At 45.4% G+C, this 20,851-nt stretch overlaps 1 protein-coding gene across 1 annotated transcript in view; it reads left to right on the forward strand.

The window, feature by feature from the left end:
• Positions 1-19,193, forward strand: part of LOC149327426 (venom metalloproteinase antarease-like TpachMP_B) — a 99,975-nt gene extending 80,782 nt beyond the window's left edge. Inside the window, exons 8-12 of the mRNA XM_089564877.1 lie at positions 1,920-2,028; positions 3,591-3,758; positions 10,633-10,777; positions 16,050-16,181; positions 19,122-19,193. Of these exons, the coding sequence (XP_089421003.1) occupies positions 1,920-2,028; positions 3,591-3,758; positions 10,633-10,777; positions 16,050-16,181; positions 19,122-19,193 (626 nt within the window). The remainder of the gene's footprint in view (positions 1-1,919; positions 2,029-3,590; positions 3,759-10,632; positions 10,778-16,049; positions 16,182-19,121) is intronic.
• The last annotated feature ends 1,658 nt before the right edge of the window (positions 19,194-20,851 follow it).

The raw sequence follows: 20,851 nt of genomic DNA on the forward strand, positions 1-20,851 counted from the left end.
GAATGACATTTCAACGATGCGCGCGCGCGCGCGAGCAGGCGCCGGGCCGTTCGGACGTCCATCGGCCTTTGGGGCTGATTCGCGTCGGCTAGGCAAAAGAGCGGTGGCAGCTTGGGACTGAAGAGCCGCCATACGACGACTGGCGACGAACGTCTCGGTCGAAAAGTCTGCAGGATTCTTGAGACGATTAAGCACTACCGGATGGAACGGCGTCAGGGCGCCGTTGACGAAGGGGGCAATAGAGATGAGGAATAGCCGGCGACAGCGCGGCTAGCCGGGAGCAGCAAAGACCTGGGTTGGGTGACGCTACTGACCGGGAGTCGGTGAGGCGCCGACTAAACAGCCTTGGGAAGGCGAATACCCCTGTCAAGCGCGCAAAATAAAGTGCACTTACGAAGAGTGTCACTTGCAGAAAGTGCACTCTAGCACAGCTAAACGTTGTAACATAAGTGCACTTGACAAAATGCGCACTCATGTCAGAGTGCGTTCACAGAACGCACTTTGAGCGCTGAGTCCGCAGCCTCGCCAGCAGCGACTTCAAAGACACATACGTATAGTGCATAAAAAGTACTTACAACTTTATTTTACATGCTATAATACTGTTTTTAGGAAAAATTCTTTCGTTGTAGCTACAGGCAAAGCAGCGAAACAAAGGTACGAGGTCCGATGCAACAACGCTCCCGCCGCCATCTTGTTTGCTGCCGCAATTCTGGATAGTCTTGACTGATCTTGACTTTTCTTCAATTATTTTTTTTCTTTCCTAAAAACGGTCGAACCTTGTTTTATTTGTGCTATCACATTAATCAATCAATTATTATGACATCTTTTACTTTTCCATCGACCTCTTCATAAATTCCGTTCATTTTCTGACGCCATTTTTTTTTTACTGCGAGTGCACTTTGCTTTCCCGTTCGCGTTTTAAGTGCACTTAACTTGCGCGTTTGACAGGAGTATTAGTCGCCTTGGAACGCAGGTCCAAGCTCGCAGTGGCAGTTCCAGCGGTAACTGCCCGCTTAAGCCCTATAATCCCCAGTTCCGAGACGACGCCAAGGTCGGGGGGTCAGTGTTGAAACTGACGGCACGTGCCCGCACGAGTGTGTTTTCTGTTTGTTTTTACTTTTATTTTGGAGGGATAGAATGTTCTACCCCGCACATGCTGGCACTGGCTGGCACGGCTGTGCGTTGTGTTTGTTTTGCTTTTATTTTGATTTGGAGAGGGTGATTTACCCTACGGAAGCTGGAGGGCTGGCCATGCTCTCGATGAACCAATCATATGAAGAGTGTAAAATGATTGGAAGCAGCCAAATGTGGGCCGGGCCTTTAGGGCTTTAAAACCGGGCCCCGGAGCCGGAAAAAGGGGTTCTGAGCTAAGGTCAGGTGCTATGCATCTTCGGCTATGCCGAGTAGGGGCCTCCCCTAGTGTTAGCCAGTTCCGCCTTTTTGTTGTTTGTCCTTTTGCTGCTTAATATGTCTCCAGTGCCTTAACTTGTACATGCTGTAAATATCTGTACATAAACTTCAAGTATTCCCTTGATCACTGCATCGTAACTCATCGCAAGACCGTCTCTGACGGGGCACCCCTGGTGCGAGGAAGGAAGATAAAGAACTTGTGAACTTTACTCGCACCTACTTGGCATTCGATAAACTATGCAAATCGGCTGTAATTTTTTTAACACACGTCTTCAGTGCAGGTCACCATCTGTCCTTTTCTCTTTCTGCCGTTCTGCTAACCTCCTGTTTTCAAGGAGGCTTTTCTGATACACCACCAATAACGATACGTTTCTAGCACATGATTTGAGCCAAATAGCCTACATCATGCGTAGCCTGGTACGCTTTTGCGTCTCTTTATTTTACAAAGAAAAAAGTGCCAAATGCCTTTCTCTTCAAAGGCAAAAGAATGACCTCCTATGTCTTTGCAGGATTTGGCATGGTGGGTGGCGCCTGTACGGCATCCAGATTCGCCGTCATGACTGAAGTCCCTGGCTCATTTCAGGCTGTGATGACGACAGTTCATGAATTCATTCACGTGTAAGTTCATATTTAAGGAGACCCCGCTAGCTCGCGAGTTGATGTAGACATATATTTGCACAAAAACGGAAATTCTGGAGCACCACTGATGAAAAGCGGTACCAACTGAAAAACCGGAAGAAGAAAGAGAGAAATAAGCGCCATAGTGGAAGGGTCCTGAATATTTTCTGCCACCTAGGGATCACTACGTACACTGATAGTGCACAGTACACGGGCGTATTTCTTGTTTCGCCTCCGCACAGTGAACGGGACAGAGGAGGTCACGCGACCAATGAATCACGACGAAGCGTACACTGGTGGGCGCTGTATTGCGTGCCCTAAGCAGCCGCGGTTTTCGAAAAGGGCGGACGACGATGAAAATTTGTTTAGCCATAGGACCGGGTGTTAGAGCACATGTGAAATTCCAAATAAGTGACATGGCCGGCTCCAAAACTCCGGCTCCAACGGCCGGCTCCAAAACTCAGATCGCATCTCGGCGCCGAAATGTAGTGGGCAGAAAGTTTTTACTTGAAATCATTTAACCCGCTCACTAGGCAAAAAGTACTCCTGATGCCATATTCTAAAAGCAGTATACTTTCCATTGTCCATTTCGCGTTCATTCGGTCACACATTCATCACTCAGATATATCCGCCACTTTCAAGTGTCTGTGGAAAGCTACCTGGCCATTGGGTGGTTGGCGTCCCGACCATACCATTGCCTGAAATTGGGTGCCATATGCATCGAGTAGTGAGGTTCATCGCAGCGCTCTGTCAACCGCAGGCGACCGGATCTGACCATTGCCTGCCCGTGGCTTAGATATGGCGCCAATGGTGAGGTCCTGTCACCAACCACCCAATATATAATCGTTTGCCGTATGCACATGGAAGCCGCCGGTATGTCGCAGAGGACGGAATGGACCCAAAATAGACAACGGGAAATGGGCTGCTTACAAAATGCAGCCCCTGGCTTCTGATGTCCACTAGCACTGGAAAATGCTACCGAAGTCATCAATGACTTAAAAAGCTCTTTTTAAAAACACGTTACGCTAGCCGTAAAATTGAATGCATATTCTGTCAACTGAGAAAAACTGCTGAAAACACGCAACTTCTTTTAATGCTGTAGAACGAGAGGCCTCGCTCGAGAAAAAGCGCTTTTCTCTGCGCATGAATCCTCGGAGTAAGTCGGGGAAGCTCGGTGCAACGTCACGCCAGGTGATGCCAAATGGAGGAAGTGCGGCCAATTTTTTTATTAGGGCGTTGAGGTACAATACATTTTGCTTCCAAAAGGTTAATTATCACAAACTGTAAGAAAATACGAGCAATGGCTGAGAAATGCTATACCCATTTATGCGTAACTTTTCCTCAATAATAGATCCCTCTCTAATGAAGCCCTCTGTAAGGTTTCAATTCCGAGTCTAAGAAGGTTTTGTAGTTTTTTTTTTGCAAAAAATAATCATGTCTTTCCGATTGGAGCGGTTTAAAAGGGCGTTCTGTCTAGAATTTAAAGTCATAACAGAATATGAGTGCTGCAATGCTAACTATATTCCCTGCCGAGCTCTAACGTAAATTCACCCTTTCAACAGGCTCGGTTGTGTGCACGACGGAAGCGGGCCGCCCCACTATCTCAGGAACAGTCCCGGTGCTAAAAGTTGTGCGACGAGTCATGGGATGATAATGAATACTTTCCGAGTCACTGACGGCGATGCGATGTTTTCGAACTGTACGCACGACCAAGTGTTAGCGTTCCTCAAGTAAGTTCAATGCTCATTTTCTGTGGTGCCACGGCGACATAATTCCTCCTCGTTGTGAGGTAACGCTCTACAGGTCGAATGTTCGTGCCTCATGCGAACGCATTTCTTTCAGCGTTGGTGTAGTATGGCTTTTGATCGAGTGTTTCTGCTATGCTATCGTCGCGCTAATTGATGGTCTGCGCCTCGACGATTTTTCGTGCCGAGTGCATGCACTCAATGCTGAAAAAAATGTGTTCGCCCGTAATCAGAGTCGTGTTCCAAATGTGCACATCAGAAAGGACACATTGATCAAGATCAATCCAAGTAAGCTTTTCAGCCTTGAGCAACCGTATAACAAATGCTTGTCTTTGGCCCATTGGTTCGGAGCACACCAAACGCTTCTACATACCGCCGAGAACATAGTGTCATTTCTGCCCAGAAATGAAAGTAACCAAAAGCGAAACCTGGTGTCGAAGTGAAACATAAAGTGGCCGTTTTCAATGAGTGGGGCACTACCACTAAGCTGTGCAATGTGTACTTCGGGCTCGAAGACTCTGCGAGGAGATGGTTAGAGAATTATGAATTCGGCCTCCGCACATGGAACACATTAAAGGCGGAGATCTGCGCACTTTTGCCAGTACGTTTTGCAAGGACAAGGCCAAACGACTTCTCCAGAACCGTATCCAACGTCCAAACGAGAGCGTGATCATGCATGTTGAATAGATGAAGCGGCCTTTCCGCCGAGCGGACCCGAGCATGTCGGAAGACAAGAAAGTGCGTCTCTTGATGAGGGGCGTCAAGGAACAGCTGTTTACTGGCCCAGTGCGAAATCCTCCTGCGACCGCCGCAGACTTCGTCAGTGAGACGGTAGCAATAGAAAAGTCACTTGACATGCGAGGCCGGCATTCCCCAGCACCTCCACCAGATATCACGTAGTAAGTAGCCTTAGGGGCGGATCAAGAATGGGGGGGATCAAGGATCAAGAACGAAGCCCGAAGACTTAGCACCGCAATGGTTGGCAAGAAGGGCCGAGGAGAGCACGATCCGCACGCTTGTTCTTCTTCCTCCGCAATATTCGTTGCCGTCTTTTGAGCTGGTGGCAATATTATTTAAGATAGGTGTTTATATTACAGAAACATTTTCTTGATGCTGTGTAATCCTAATGTATATGGCGTAAACATTTCTGACAAAAAGATGGTTCACTTCAATGGACCAGTATGAAGTCGCCAGTTAACGAACCTTTACGAACATTTTAACCTGGCTGCGTACCAGGTCAATATCTTTCTTGTGGAGGCGATGGGATGCAATCAACCAATTTCAACTAGCGGCCACCTGCTCCGACTTCAGTCCAGGTACGGTACAGTACCAGGGCTAAGACCTGCTGTCTTTGCATATTTGGCGAAAACATTTCAGACGGTGTCGTAGGCTTGTTTACAGCTACAACTAGCTGTCACGCTGACGTTGGCTGATCAGAGGGAATGCGCGTCCGTCATCTGTAGATATCCCTATGACGAAGCCCGCTGTCATCCGCATAATCTTGGACTAAGGACAGCTGATGAATCATACAGCGACCTTACTCTTGTGCAGGTGATTGCAGAACAACGAGGGTAGCTGCTTCAACTGCGTGGACTTATGATAACACCCCTCTATGCGGAGTGTACGATATAGAAGGAGGAAGAGGAAGGGCATGTCGTTTCAATTTCTTGCGTGGTCGATACAGGAATTTGCGTTCTTGCAACGCACCGAGGCCATTGCTTCTAAAGGGAAAAGATGAAGTGAGAAGGTTTGGTCAATGTGCCATATGATATTACCGAAATTGATTGATTGATTGATTGAAAACATCTTTATTTATTCAGTATTCTCAGAACATGTGGGTGGGCCGCCTAGTCCGGTAGTCCATTGGCTGCTGCTGCTGCGCTGGCCCTCCCCACCAGCCAGTGCTGACGGTCAGGATCATCGCTGAGCAGAATAGCCTCCCACTGCTCCTCCGAGGGGTTGGGAATGGGGTCAACTAAGGGATTAAATTGGCATGCCCACACCATATGGTAGAGGTTAGCTACCTCTCCACAGTGTGGGCACTGCGGAGAGTATAGTGTAGGGTACCACAGGTGTAATTTAGCTGGTGTTGGGTATGTGTTGGTTTGTATTCTCCTAAGGGTGTTCTCTTCTAACTTATTGAGTGATTTGTGTGGTATTGGGTACTCCTTTCTGGCTGTTCTGTATGGCGCGAGATTGTCAGCATACACTGCTAAACCTATCAGGTCACGGCACCCTTCATGGTCATCAGGGGGAGACGCCCGGTATAGAAGAGCTCGGGCATGCCTGTGAGCGGCTTCGTTTCCTCCTGGTAGTTCCAGGTGACCGGGAAACCAGATGATTGAGGCTTGGTTGGGTGGGTGCTTAGTTAGCAATGACAACACTGACTTATGAATTAATCCGTAATTGAAGTTGCGACAGGCGTTCTGGGAATCAGTGAGCACTTCGGCGTTGGGGTTAGATGCTACAGCTAATACAATAGCTGCCTCCTCTGCGTGAGTGGGGTTAGATGTTTTCACCGAGGCGCAGTTCACCATCGACCCGGCAGGCATTGAGACTACAATAGTCATGACTCCATTCTGTGGTCCTGCTGCGTCCACGTAAAGGGTGTTAGTCTGCTTGTCCCATTTCTTCTGCAGGGCTTCCCCTCTTGCTATCCTCCTCTCGATGTTATATGCGGGATGCATATTCCGCGGAATGGGGTGCACGTTGATGCGTCTTCTCACCTCGCGTAGGACCTCTTCCCTTTGGTCGATTGTATAGGGCTGATTAACATGGATCTTCTCGAGGAGTTCTCTGCCGGGTGTTGTAAGTGCAAGCCTATTGAGTTGTGAGAGCCATTGTGCTTCCCACATCTCTTTGAGGGTATTATGTACTCCTAGAGCCATGAGCTTGGCCGTTGGCGTGGAGTTCGGTAGCCCCAGTGCCGTCTTGTAGGCTTTCCTGATGAGTGTCTCCAACTTTTCAATTTCCGACCTGGAGAGGTTAAGGAATGCCGTCCCGTACATTATCCGCGAGATCACGAAAGCTTGCACTAAGCGGATGGTGTCCCTTTCCTTCATGCCATGGTGTTTATTTCGGATACGATGTATCATCCGGCCACCGCGGTGGCTCAGCGGTTATGGTGCTCGGCTGCCGACCCGAAAGACGCGGGTTCGATCCCGGCCGCGGCGGCTAGAATTTCTTTGGAGGAGAAATTCTAGAGGCCCGTGTACTGTGCGATGTCAGGGCACGTTAAAGAACCCCAGGTGGTCGAAATTTCCGGAGCCCTCCACTACGGCGTCTCTCATAGCCTTAGTCGCTTTGGGACGTTAAACCCCATAAACCAACCAAACCAACCAACCGATGTATCATCCGGAGGATTTGCTCGGTGGATGTTGTAAGCTTCTTCATGGTGGTGGTCTCTCGCCCCTGCGGGATATACTGCCCTAGGATTTTGATCTCCGTGGGTTTCTGTACTGGGTGGCTCTCTATATACACCGAGATGTTCTGCGCTAGGTATGTCCTCGGTTTCTTCAGAATTAGCAACTCGGACTTTTCCGGCGCACACTGGAGGTCTCTCTGATATCATCCGCATACAATGATATCAGTGATACAGTGATGATACAGTGATATCATCCGCATACAATGTGTATTTGATGCCGGGAATTTTGGAAAGAAGGCCTGGTAGATCTTTCATAGCCAAGTTGAACAAGAGGGGTGACAGTACCGCCCCTTGCGGAGTTCCCCTCGGGCCTAGAGTGATGAGATCAGATTTTATTCCACCGAAGTTTATAGTGGCTTGCCTGGCTCATAAGAAGTTTTTGATATAGTTGTAGGTTCTTGCGCCACAGTTGGTATCGGCGAGGCTCAGCAGGATATTTTTATGTAAAACGTTATCGAACGCTCCTTTCAAATCAAGTGCCAGGATGGCCCTTGTCTGTGACTTGGGAGGTGTCTCAAGGAGGTCTTTGTACAAGTACAACAGGGCGTCCTGTGTTGACAGGTGAGGGCGAAAGCCGAATTGAGTTTAGGTAGGAGGTTGTTATCATCTAAGTATCTACTCAGTCTCGTGTTGATGACCCTCTCTATGAGTTTCCCCAAACACGAGGTCAGCGATATCGGTCTTAGATTATCCAGTTTAAGGGGTTTGTTCGGCTTCGGAATGAACCGAACCTCGGCTGTCTTCCAGGATATTGGTAACATTCCTGTAGCCCAATGCTGCTCGTTTAAGCATTCCACCAGCGAGGTGATGGTGTCATCGCTGAGGTTAAATAAGAGCTTCGCTGTTATTTGATCTGGACCTGGAGCTGCATTTTTTCTCATGGCCGCGATTTCTGCTTTGATTTCTTCTTTCGTGAGTGGGATGTCCAGCTCGGGATTCGACAGCCCAGAATACTCCGGCTGTTCCACGACTTGGTCCGTGCACAGATACCTGGTCTTGAGCTTTTCCATCAACTCTGTGTCCGTACCCGGGGTGGCGTGTACGATCTTCGTGAGCCTGTCTTTAGTGGCCGACTTGCTGCTGCTGGGGTCGATTAGGACACGTAGGAGCTTCCAAGTCTTTGACACCCCTAGCTTCCCCTGAATACCATCACAGAGCGAATTCCAGTTCTGTCTGGCTAAGGATATGGCATAGGATTCTGCCCTTTTGTTTATCTCCTCTATTTTTTTCTTGAGTTTGCGGTTAAGCCGTTGTCTGCGCCATCTCTTTGTCAATGAGTGCCTCGTTTCCCATAAATGTAGATGGTGCGGATCGACCGCTGGGCAGTCCTCTGTCGTGCAGACCTCTTTTGTAAAGGCTTTCAAAGTGTGCACCTCATCTTTAACCCATTCCTCTAGGTCGATAATAGGGTTTGCAGGAGATGTCTGGGCTTTTCTCCACCTGTCCCAGTTCGTAACTCTTGCGATACCTATTTTGCGCTTGCACGCATTTGTGCTTATCTCCAGAGAGAGTATGAAGTGATCGCTTCCTAGGTGCTGTTCCGTATTCTTCCAAATGGCGCTTTGTATGTTCTTGGTGAACGTCAGATCAGGGCACGTATCTCTACTGACACTGTTTCCCAGCCTCGTAGGGTAAGTGGGATCGGTGAGGGTCGATAACCCTTCTTGCGTCACTACTTTTTCCAGTTTTCTGCGTTTTGGTTTCGCTGCCGGGTAGCCCCATGAAGGGTGTGGTGCGTTGAAGTCGCCCCCAATCACACAGGGGGAATGGCCCACTAAGGTCAGAAATTTCTTTATGAGGGAACCCAATTTTGCGTGCCTGTCTTTAGGAGGGCTGTATACATTCAATACGTGCGTGCTTGCCGCTCCTCTTTGGACAGGAAGAATAGTTATATAGCAGTGCGCAATATCCGGCTCGAAAGGGTCGTGCAATATGGCAGTGTATAATTTGTGCACTAACGTGTCAGTTAACTGGTCGTGCTGGTAAGTGACATAGTCTTGGAGTTTAATAGATATTAGGTGGGGTTCTTGAATTAGGATAGCTGCCGGTGGGTCAGACTCCTGAGATATAAGGAGATTTAGAGCAGCCTGCTTTCTCCTGTATCTCCGGCAGTTCCACTGCCAGATCTTTACTCTAGGTTTGGCTGGCATGCTGAATCCGTATCGGATGGCTCGTCCACTTGCATTGTACGAGAGAATTTCGACTTATGTCTTTTATGCGCATGTTCCTTGCGAAGTGCAGATATTGCCGTCTCCGTGTATCGTCGGTTGTTTGCAATCTGCTCTCGAATTTCTTGGAATTGGGCGTTCACGTAAATTGGAAAAGCTTGAAACTCCTCCTTGAAGGACCTCAGCTCTTGGATAATTTGTTGATAGACCGCGCCTAAGGCGGGCTGGGAGCTAGGTACTACCTGCTGTTTTTGGTTTTGAGGAGTCGGCTGAGTTACCGGCGTTATTGCGTTAGTAGTTGCTCGCTTAAGCTCTTGGTTTTGGATTGTTAAAGCACTGACTTGTTTTTTCAGAATTTCTATCTGTTTTTTGAGTGCTGCCAAGTCCGTGTTATTCTGAGGGGAGGACGAGGGGAGGGGAGGCCACTCTGCAAAGCTCACCTTCGAATCTGAAAGCTGGCCCGAGGACGTCTTCTTCAGCGCCCCGGTGGGCTTGATGAGGTTCTCCTTCCCTTGTTCTTTACCCGCCTCCACTTGACTGGCGTTCTGGTTGAGATGGCTGCAGTGCACTATACAAAATTTAGCTTCATTTGACGCATGAATTTAGAGAAAAACAATTCGTTTCATTGCAGTGTAGTGAGAGTGAGTACAGTTTAAGAGAAGATGCCTTGACAACGAAAACAAAATTATTGCACTGAAATATGCATAGAATATCACAAAACGCTTTGCATGCTGATGATTGACACTGCGCTCAGGCGTACGGATCTCCGTGTGCCGCAGCAGCACAAACCTTGCATTTGTACGTTTAATGATTAGGAAGAAGAAAAAGGTCATTTATTTTACTGTCATTTTATCATAGTTATAGTTTTGTACCAAATACTTCTGGCTAAAACTCTACGCAGTGCTAAACTGCCATTGTGTTTGAGACCCGGAGCATATACAGCTGCTGATATTTTTTCTCCAGAGTTCTTCACGTATTTGTTAAGCTCAATGGCGGTAGACGCACGTTATTTGAAGGCTTACACAACCTTTTCACCTCATCTCTTTTATAGCTGAATTTAGCGTTTAACGTGACGCCTGACTGCCATGACAGAGCTCACCGCAGCTTCAAAAAATAAGAAGCCAGCGATTTAATTTTTTTTTTGCTGCGAAATACACCTTTGATGATTTTCAGTTACGGTTCCTTTGCTGGCGGCCTATTCTTTGTCGTTATCAAAAAAGTGCATCGTTCTGTTTCTATTTTCTCACCACTCCATTTTGTTTTTCAGCAACCCAAGAGCACAATGCCTAGGCAACAATACCCCAAGACATAGGCTAATTATTAGCAAAAATAAGACGCGATCTTCCTGGCCAGACAGACAGGTGTTTTGTGAAATGTATCATCCTAATGAGAAAAACATAACCTTCGTTGAGGTAAGTGGAAGCAAATGTGGTACAAGAATCTGGAACAAGAAGAAACTGGAATTATTCTAATCGAAGTCACTGATTGGTGAAACTAAAGATAAGTCTCTGAACAAGTCACTGGTAGCTAACGATGGTCTCTTCATAATTCATTTCCGCAGTTGCAAGAAACCGATGTTTACTTGCCAAAACGTACTTTACTGTAGCGTTAATAGAGGCAAGACTGCTTGTGTCTGAGCTGTTTGGTACATAGGTTGAATGGTGTCAGCACGGGAATAGACGCATTCGAGGCTGAATACCCGCAATGACTTTCACCTCGGAGGTCCCAAACAACCGGTCAATCAAATACCTGTAGTTGAACTGAAGAGCTCGCACCTGTGCTGACATTGAAATGAGGTCTGACAAAAGTCTAGTACCCAGTGACTCTGGGTGCTCCATGTCCTCTAAACGGACCCTGGCGACCACTGTCCTGTGGCCGACATTAGAGAGCTCCTGTGTGCACAATATCACCGTGAGTTACAACGAACATCAACAAACTAAAAGATGCAAGCTACTCGACCACCCTGATAGCTGCCGCCAGCGAAACAGTGCTGCAATAGTTCAAAGCTCGGCATGTACGCAAGCAAACACGAACACACCAGACGCACCGGCCACTTTGGCGAAAGGAAGACTAACATGGTGTTTCTATGCATTCGCGGCATCACGCACAACTTGAATAATATTGCCTTAAAAGCCGGCGTCAGATTCTGGTGCTTTGCCCCTAACAAGAGTTGCTCGATGCGCCGACTAGTCGACGGGAGCAGTGTTCGCCACATTTGCTCAAAAAAAAAACGAGGAGCGATTCTGCGCGAGCCGAGAGGGGGCGTGACCTACAAGATACCGTTCTCTTGTGGGCGATACCACATCGGCCAGTTTGGCCGATGTGGTATCTTGTAAGTCATGTTTTAATGACAGAGCCTTAGAATTCTTGACATCACTCAAAAGGGCGCTATCAAGAAACCTTGCCCAGCACCATCGGGACATAAATGCACAGTAGAAGCCAGGAAGGTCTAAGTGGCTAGAACTACCAGAGACAAGTTGGTTAGCGAGGTAAAGGAGACACTGACGATAGTCCTTCGTGGAGAAACGTGACTCATAATGCTTTCAGTCAATCTGACAACCAAAAAAAAAGAATTCTTCGGCGGAGCGTAGACGGAGAAGTTGTGCTTCATTACACCAGACGAAAATTATAAAGAAAAAAATGTCATGTTGCCCATATATATGTTGCCTTTCGCGTGAATAAAGTTGTTTCATGTTTTTGTCAACTCCTGTGCTGGCACCACTCAAGCCACTAATGAAGTACATTGTTTTCTGACACTGTATCCAGATTCCGTATCACGAATATTACGTGCAGAATGAAGTGATACCTAAATGCGTGATCTTAAATGTAGATTTAACATTTAGTCGTGCGCAGTAAAACCTAAGAAGTTAAGACGTGGAACGGAAACTATTTCTTGTGTCGTTAAAAATAGATGCTATTCTAGTATTTTAGGACCTAGCCAGCTTAGTATTAAGAAAGCCTCCGCTGGAAGGTTCATGTATTTCCTCTATTCCTTACGATTTCCTCAATTCCTTACGAGCATGTATTTCCTCAATTCCTTACGAGCATTGAAAAACAAGAAAAAACGTCTTTTCAGAGCCGCGAAACGATTGCGCACTGATTCTGCGCATGCTGAGCACAGACTGTGTGAAGCATCATACTGCCATGCCATCCGGAAGGCCAAACATAAATTTTTATCACAGGACCTTCAATCGCTCATAAAAAATAACCCCGCAAAATTTTGGAAAACAATTTCCCCGTCACGCACGTCGGACACCATTTCATTGCTTGATGAAAACAAATGTCCAATACCCCAAGAGAACTGTCCAGTCACGTTTAATGACTGCTTCACATCAGTATTCACTACCGAAGACTATTCCAACCTACCTCAACCCCAAGAACTCAATTACCCATTCATGACTAAAATAGATATAACAGCAGAAGGCGTAGCATCTCTGATTAACAGTCTTAAGGTATCAACTTCCTCAGGGGTAGACGGAATAAATACAAAAATTCTCAAACACACCATACATCCCTCTAGTATCATTCTGTGTCATATTTTCAGGCAATCTTTAGCAACCGGCGAAATTCCATATGACTGGAAGATTGGCAAAATAATCCCTGTTTACAAATCTGGCGACAAAAACACAGTTAGTAACTACCGCCCCATATCACTAACGAGTATTCCATGTAAGTTACTTGAACACATCGTTGCATCTAACGTCACGCGCCATCTCGAGAACAATGATTTCTTTTTCCCACGCCAGCACGGATTCAGAAAAGGGTTTTCCTGTGATACACAACTAATTGAACTTACCAGTGATTTATTCAAGAACATGGATGAAAACTACCAGACTGACTGCATATTCATTGACTTTCCCAGAGCGTTTGACCGTGTTGCCCATTGTCGCCTTATAGCTAAAATATCGTCGCTTAATTTAGACTCGCTAACTGTCTCCTGGATCCGGAACTTCATATCTTTTCGTAAGCAGTTCACGGTAACAAACAACTTTTCATGACCCCTTAGTGAGGTCACTTCTGGCGTCCCTCAGGGAAGTGTTCTCGGTCCCTTATTATTTTCAATTTTCATAAATGACCGGCCATCGCATCTTACATCATCAGTTCGACTGTTCGCCGATGACTGCATAATTTATCGCCAAATCCGCTCAACCACTGACCATGCAATTCTTCAGCAGGACCTTGAATGTGTAACTAACTGGTGCACATCATGGCAAATGACACTTAATACTGACAAATGTAAAATCATGACAGTTAGCCGGAAGCATTCAAACTCGCTATTCACTTATTCCCTTAACAGTGTCACACTATCCCGCACGTCTTCCTATAAATACCTTGTCGTTTATCTGACTTCTAATCTTTCTTGGGCGGAACATATTCAATGCATAACTGCCGAAGCATCGCGCACGCTTGGCTACCTGAAAAGAAATCTTCATAGCGCACCTGTTTCTACCCGCAAGCTAGCATACTTAACATTTGTCCGTCCCCAACTAGAATATGCATCAGCCATCTGGTCACCACATCAGGCTTATTTAATTCATTCACTCGAAGCAATTCAGAACCGCGCAGCGCGTTTTATTTCTCACGACTACAACCGTCATTCAAGCGTAACAAGCATCAAGTTATCTTTATCGCTAACAAGTTTACAGACACGTAGGGATATCGCACTTCTTTGCTTACTACAGAAACTAATATACAGTCGTCACGCGTCCACACTGCCACTTACACGCCCAATGCGCACTTCACGTCGCCTACATAATAACCTTAGCTTCCAACGTCTATTCGGCCGAACACTCGCGTTTAATTCTTCTGCTTTGCCACGTGCTATCAATTGTTGGAATGGCCTTCCGGATTGCATTGCTACCATACGTGACCCATTAATCTTCAAAAACGAATTGACCACCTTCATGCATCCATGATATTGTACATAAATTGTGTTCGTATGTGTTGTTAAATCCGTGCAGTGCCGCTATTTGTTTGCTGTTTTCCCTCTGTGTCAATATATTACGGTTTTTTTTTTCAAGTACGGTGTAATAATTGTTTGCAGCCCAATGTATTTAATATTGTTTACTTTTGTTCTTTCCACTTTGTACCATCTTTTGTCTGCTAAATATTATAACCCCTCCCCTCACACAATGTTCCAAGTGTGGAACCTGTGAGGTATTTGTATAAAAAATATAAATAAGAGGATTCTGGTGTGGGCTAGTTGGTTCATGCTTAATAAACAGATTCACAACAGCGCTACGGAACGAGGAGAGAAGGAACACGAAAAACACAGGACGGGCGCTGACTACCAACTCTTTATTGCGTGAAAAAACTAGCACAGATTTATACTATTTCCTGGACCACGTGATACAGTGTCAGCCACGGGACACAGCGAAGGAACGCCTCACACGTTTTGGCGAGTCATAACACAGCTCGAAAGAACTCATGAAAAGTGCATGCGCTATCAAACTATAGCATTACCAAACTAATGATAAAGGACTAACAGATACAAAGATGTGCATGACCCAGCTACAGCCTTTGAAAACTACAGCTCAGATAGGCACGAAAATGAGTACATCAAAGCAAATCTTTGGGCTACATAAAAACATTTAAGAGAGCGAGAAGGCTTAAAAGCATTAGAAAATGCATGAGAAAGTGGCGATGAAAAAAGGGGGCATGAAAAATAAGAGTTGCTAATCAATAGGCGCAGTCAGCAGGCTAAAAGCGAAAAGAAAAAACCGACAGAAACAAATAACACGGTAAAAGTAACCATCATTAAAAATAAAAAGTAAAAGAAAAAAATAAATAACATGAACCACCACCGGCCAAGCAATGAAGACGGTAAAACCATTAAAAGTCTTTAAAAGACAGAGGAGAAAATTTCCGCACAAGGCCAACAGACAAAACAACGCAAAATAAAACACAATAAGGTGAGGTGCGGGCAAAACTGTTTGTCAGGATGTCTAGCAGTTAAACGCAAGAATCGCGTCCGTTCCAGAAAGGACCTTTCTTTCTCCTGTAAACAGACAGAAGAGCTGCTGATGCACGCGTTGGTAGTTGGTAGTCAGCGCCCGTCCTGTGTTTTTCGTGTTCCTTCTGTCCTCGTTCCGTAGCGCTGTTGTGAATCTGTTTATTAATCATGTATTTGCTGGAGTCTGTTTTAGATGACAAATTATGCTTCACTTATGTTTAAGAATGTGGAGACAGATGGCGACATATGATGTGAGACTGTCACGTTCAGACTACGTCAGTTGGGCGCTACGGTGTATTATTAGACGCCAGTTGGGTGATTAGGAAAGATTTCTTTACACATATAAAGCCTGAAAACTGTACCCCAGTCACTCTTAGCGTCTTGCAAGCGGCGAAAGTTAAGAACAGCGTCAAGATCGGATGAAACTAAAAGTATTAAGTGTTGTTGGCAACGCAATGGCATTCCCTCTTTTTCCTTAGCATGATGAAAACTGTATCTGAAATAATTGAGAAATGTGAAACTAGTATAAACAGCGATTAGGAGAACTTGCAAACACGCAGAAAAGTTTATTCATTAAAGTAGGATACATGAGCAAAAAATATGTCGAGAGAATTTTTATCTTTTTCATTGAAGTACTAGAACACTTGGTATAGACAGGTAGTGGATTGATTAACATTAATCAATTAAAAGGGGTCAGGCTCTAATTAGTTACAGATTGTTTTCTTTTTTAGGTTCTTGGTAAATACAGCATCAAGAGCTGCTGGTTGGTGTGCATGGTGCATAATGATAAACGCGTCGGCTATTATGTCCATGCCGCCCCGGATTTCGTCAAATGCGAAGCTTCTGTGGGTGGGGAAACAAAGGTTAGTGAATATAAAAGCTTTCCACTAATTTCTGCTTTCTCATCTTCTGTTTTGTACGTGTCATAAAAAAGAAACGTCCTTTTTACAGACATTGTTGCAATAAAAAAATGTTACCAACGCTGACAGCCATAATAGTTCACCATGAAATCCTCCCGCGGTTGTTCAGTGACTTTGAGAATTACGAGCTGCGTTTACGATTTCGGCACCGAATGCTACCAGCAGCAGCCTGGTTTCGATTTGGTGAAATGTTCTGAAAAGAAGCTCTGTAAAAGCCGTATGCGTAAAACTTATTTTCGCGCTTAAATTAATGATTTTTCTTTGTATCAGCTTATCTCAGTGCCACTAGAAAGAGGTCGCTTTAATGACAAAATAATAACAATGGGTCTTTTTCTCGTGAAGAAGGTATCACTGACGGCGAATTATACTCGGTCAGAGAGTAGAAAAAATAAAAAAATATATACAAGTTTCACATGTTACAATATCAGCAAAGAGGATTTAAAATGACGGAACACTACAGGGCACGTTTTTATAACAGCGATAAAACACATAACTCCCACGAAGCGCCTTTTGCTTGTCCGCATTGCAGCTTCAAGGTCTATGGCGGGCGTTCTGTGACAAAAATCGATCCGCTACCCTAGTAGTGGGACACAATGGTTCACAACATCCCCGATGCCTACACAGAGGCTCGAAAAGCAGTGTCAAAAACTAAATGTATAGGCATTCACCTGCGGAGAGGTTTGGCAGGGCGGAGCGGTCAATCCTGCACGAACTAAGGGAAGAATAATGGCCGTGATATATTGCGACAAGTTTGTCGCTTGCATTCACTAACTCAAGCGAGCATACTGTGTAGTTTTTAGAACACTGCCATTGCAGGACAGGTTGTAGCCAGGCGTGGAAGCCAAGTTGGACGCCATGCTTGTCATGATCGCGCCGCGTTTACAGGTTTTGCCGGAAGTTTAAAAATACTCCCTCGTACGGCTTCAGAAACGATAGAATCCGAAGCTGAAGTACTGTCTCTTAGTGACATACTGTGTGGCGTTACTTGTCCAGAAACGGCACGGATTGCGGAGAATGGCACAATTGGCGCCATTGTTCTAATTTAACCTTTCAAATAGGCGCAGTAAGGAAATACTAATGTTACCAGCGTATGGTGAGATGTCAGCGCTTGTTAAAAAAATCCAGGTGCTCTAGGTTCATTCGCAGCCCAGTAATATGGCATCTACGCTAGTCCTTATAGATTTTTGGGATGTTAAAGCATGACAGAACAAGCATACCAATAAGGTTGTCTCGTCATTGTGAAAAGCACCACCGTTGGCCTGCTGCTTAAGGTAATGCGCTTTGTCAGCCTGGTAAAAAGTCACATATCAGCCTAGAAGCGGTTGCTTTACTGAGCATGCTATTGTGGCTAATAGGCCCTAGGTGTGTTTAATTGCACGTGCACTGATGAGGGTGCGGTTCGACAGGGACTGACCTATTGTCTCTTTTGTGCACTATGAGAAGCCGAAAGGACCGAAGACATTACTTTGCAATGTCCAAATGAAATAGATATTGCTATAGAAATCATTAAGACTGTATGTTTGCTGCTTCTGTACGAATTTGCACTCCTACTTATTTATATACAGTTTCTGCAGATTTTCACGAATAAATAAAAATCATTATTCTTTCTTTCGCGGTTGTAGAACCGCATTGTTAACATAAATCCCACACAACGTGCTTCACAGAACTTCAGGCGGAACCTCAAAGTGTACCAGTGCAACAAATAAGCTGAAGCGGATAGCTTGTGCGCCGTTGCCCTAAAGAGGAAGGCAGAGTGGGGATTTGTATTCAACACTACTCGAGTCGCCGAGCCATTTCGCGGAGCTGACGAAAGGCTATACTGCGCATGCGCGAGGAGTAGCGACGTCACATGGCGCACAGCTGGGGCGCCGCCGCCATCGCTGCGCGGGTAACTCAGCGGTGCCGCCGCCGCGCTTGCCAGTTGCGCATGCGCAGTAGCTGCTCATAGCTAGCGTGCGGGACCGCCGCCTTTGCCGTGCGCTCTCCATCGCCTTTTTCTCGCTCCTCGTTGCTTTCGCAATCCTCCAGGTTTAACCAGAGCTAAACCACTGCCATTTTTTCGCGAACTCTTTTGTTTCTATTCATTTTGTGCTTGGTCCCCTTTTAGATGATTTGCATTTTTATTCCTATACATCAGTTGATACGTTACAGACCACTAGTTCTTACCACAGCCATGTCCTTGCCATTGCCCTATACATTGCCATATACTTTTAGAAGAGAACTAGAAGCCACGATAACTGAGGAATGTTTTATAGCGTTGCCTCATACTCAATAGTACATAACAGATATAGCTGAGCAACTAAATCTGCCGTATCACCTTTCATTTTATGCACCACGACATCTTGAACAGAAATATCCCCCGTATTTGATAGCATGACTAGTTCGCGGTTGAAATGCGATTACAAACCCTATTACAAATAGAATATAAAGCTGACAGCACCTTGTATAGCGAAGTAAGGTGCATAAGTTCAGTGCTGAATGCAATATATTTTATGCTCGAAAGACTCACACTTGGTGCAATAGAAAGTGAACTCCAATATCTATCGCTTTTCTTTCATCTGTTTTCGGCCACGAGTGCTTTTCCACCAAGGAAGTTTTGCTACGCCATTCATCTGTACTCGACCAATAAAATCATTGCGTCACTGCCTCATAAAATGAACGTTTAGAGTTTTGTGCCCTGAAACACCATTTGACAGGCGTGAAGAAGCAGCTTAACAGTTTTATAAAAATGGTAAAGAGCTCATCCCGAGGGCTGTGCTAAACACTGTGGTATTCATAGACTTCTTATTTGCGTAAAACTATTAAAAAGTTCTTCATTGGCGACAACGCAAGGATGCAAATCCCATAGAAAGTTAAAATGCGACTTTGCTCTTGTTTCGACAGGTCTGCTTTGCCAAGAGGTGCATCTCTATAACCGGGTACCTGACGACTTACATGTTACAGACGAGGAAGTGAGCTCTTTCCATACGTTGACTGTTGGTCGAATAAATGCAGATTTTGATTTTTTTCATACGCAGAAAGCTTGCTTCTGTTGAAACGTCCAAGCCGCATAAGATGACCCTACACATAAAAATTTTTTAGTCTATCTGAATGTGTGGCATAGTGAAAAATCCGAAACCGTGTTTTCAATCTAGGTCATCTCCATAATGCGCGGCTTGTGAATTATTTATTCGTGTTGCCTATTTTTTTTTTTAAAGACTCGCAAGAGGACCTTTGTGTGACACGTAATAAAACCTCTTCACTGGTAGAAGTGTACATTTAGTTCATGACAGTCGGCGTCACGAAACTTTTAACAAGTTACTTTTCGCACTTTCAACTCAGTGAACGAAGAAATAGCTTGCAGGGCTTCATAAAACTCGGGTCTCTTCATCAGTCCAGAGCTGGCTCTGAGAGAGTATTTCCAAACTAAGAGAGGCTTCACCAACATCGTCAAATTAAGACTCTGTGACTGCATGGTCTCAGTAAATGATGTCGCATGTCTTGACCTGCCAAGCAGAACGTTCAGTTATGGGGGTTGGTATTCTTGTAATAGAGCACGAACTACGATGGACGAGAGCAAGGACACGGGAAGAGCGCATTCCCGTGTCCTTGTTCTAGTGCCTCGTAGTTAGCGTTATTTTACAAGAATTGATATTGACCTGCCATACCATACAATGACCTCTAGCAACAGGACAAATATACCCCGCATACACCAAAACAAGCCACACTAGTCCTGCTACTCGTCAGATACACCCAGTATACGTTTTTTTCTCATTCATGCCAGAACTTTCCTCCGTTGGCGGCTCGAAGGGGTTGTCCCCGTCTTCTGTTACTCGTGCATGTCATTTATTTCACTTTTATGTCCTTGAAGACCCCATTCGGGGGCTATTGCGTAAGGGTAGGGGTTAACAAAAGTGCATATAACATATTTTTAAGATGACAAGTGCTAAGTGACTTCGTCTAGGAAGGATGATGGACGGGTGGTGGCTGTGACTTGCTATTTGGAGGAGAAATTTCTTCGAAAAAGTAGTCATGCAAGCACGTTGGCATTGAACTTCAAAGGGATGACCGGTGCGGTGAGGCGTGCGTAATGGTGATACGCAAAAGTACGGTTACTGCTTGAGATCGGAATAACAAAATCTGTGAAACAAGCACAGGCTAAAAATGTGGAGATGGACGGAAAGGCTTGGTAATTAGCACTGCTGTTTGAGAGATGAGACGTTGATATCGTAGGAGCATGAGCGATGAATGAAACGGGCCGCTCTGTTTTGTACAGCTTCTAAAGTTGGCTCCAAATAGCGGATGTGTACTCAAGTTTCGACCGGAATTATGATTTGTTAGCAAGTAACTTTACATCTTCAGCAAGTGACGTTGAAGGAAGCCTAGTTTTTTATTGGCAGATGAGGTAAGTTTTGTTACATGCTCGCGCCATGACTGATCACTGCTGATAGCGATGCCTAAGTATGCATATGATAGAACAAGTGCAAAAGGAAGATCAAAACTTGTATTCATCAATAAATACGGGTTCCCACAGGGATGAGAAGTCATGAGCTTGAATTGATTGGGCTTTAGGGTCCTCAACTAGACATTACACCACGCCCGAATGCGGTTAAGGGTCTCTTGAAGGAATGCTT

This window comes from Amblyomma mixtum, chromosome 10, assembly GCF_055824585.1.
Source record: "Amblyomma mixtum isolate Tamu chromosome 10, ASM5582458v1, whole genome shotgun sequence".
NCBI classification, from domain to species: Eukaryota; Metazoa; Arthropoda; class Arachnida; order Ixodida; family Ixodidae; genus Amblyomma; species Amblyomma mixtum.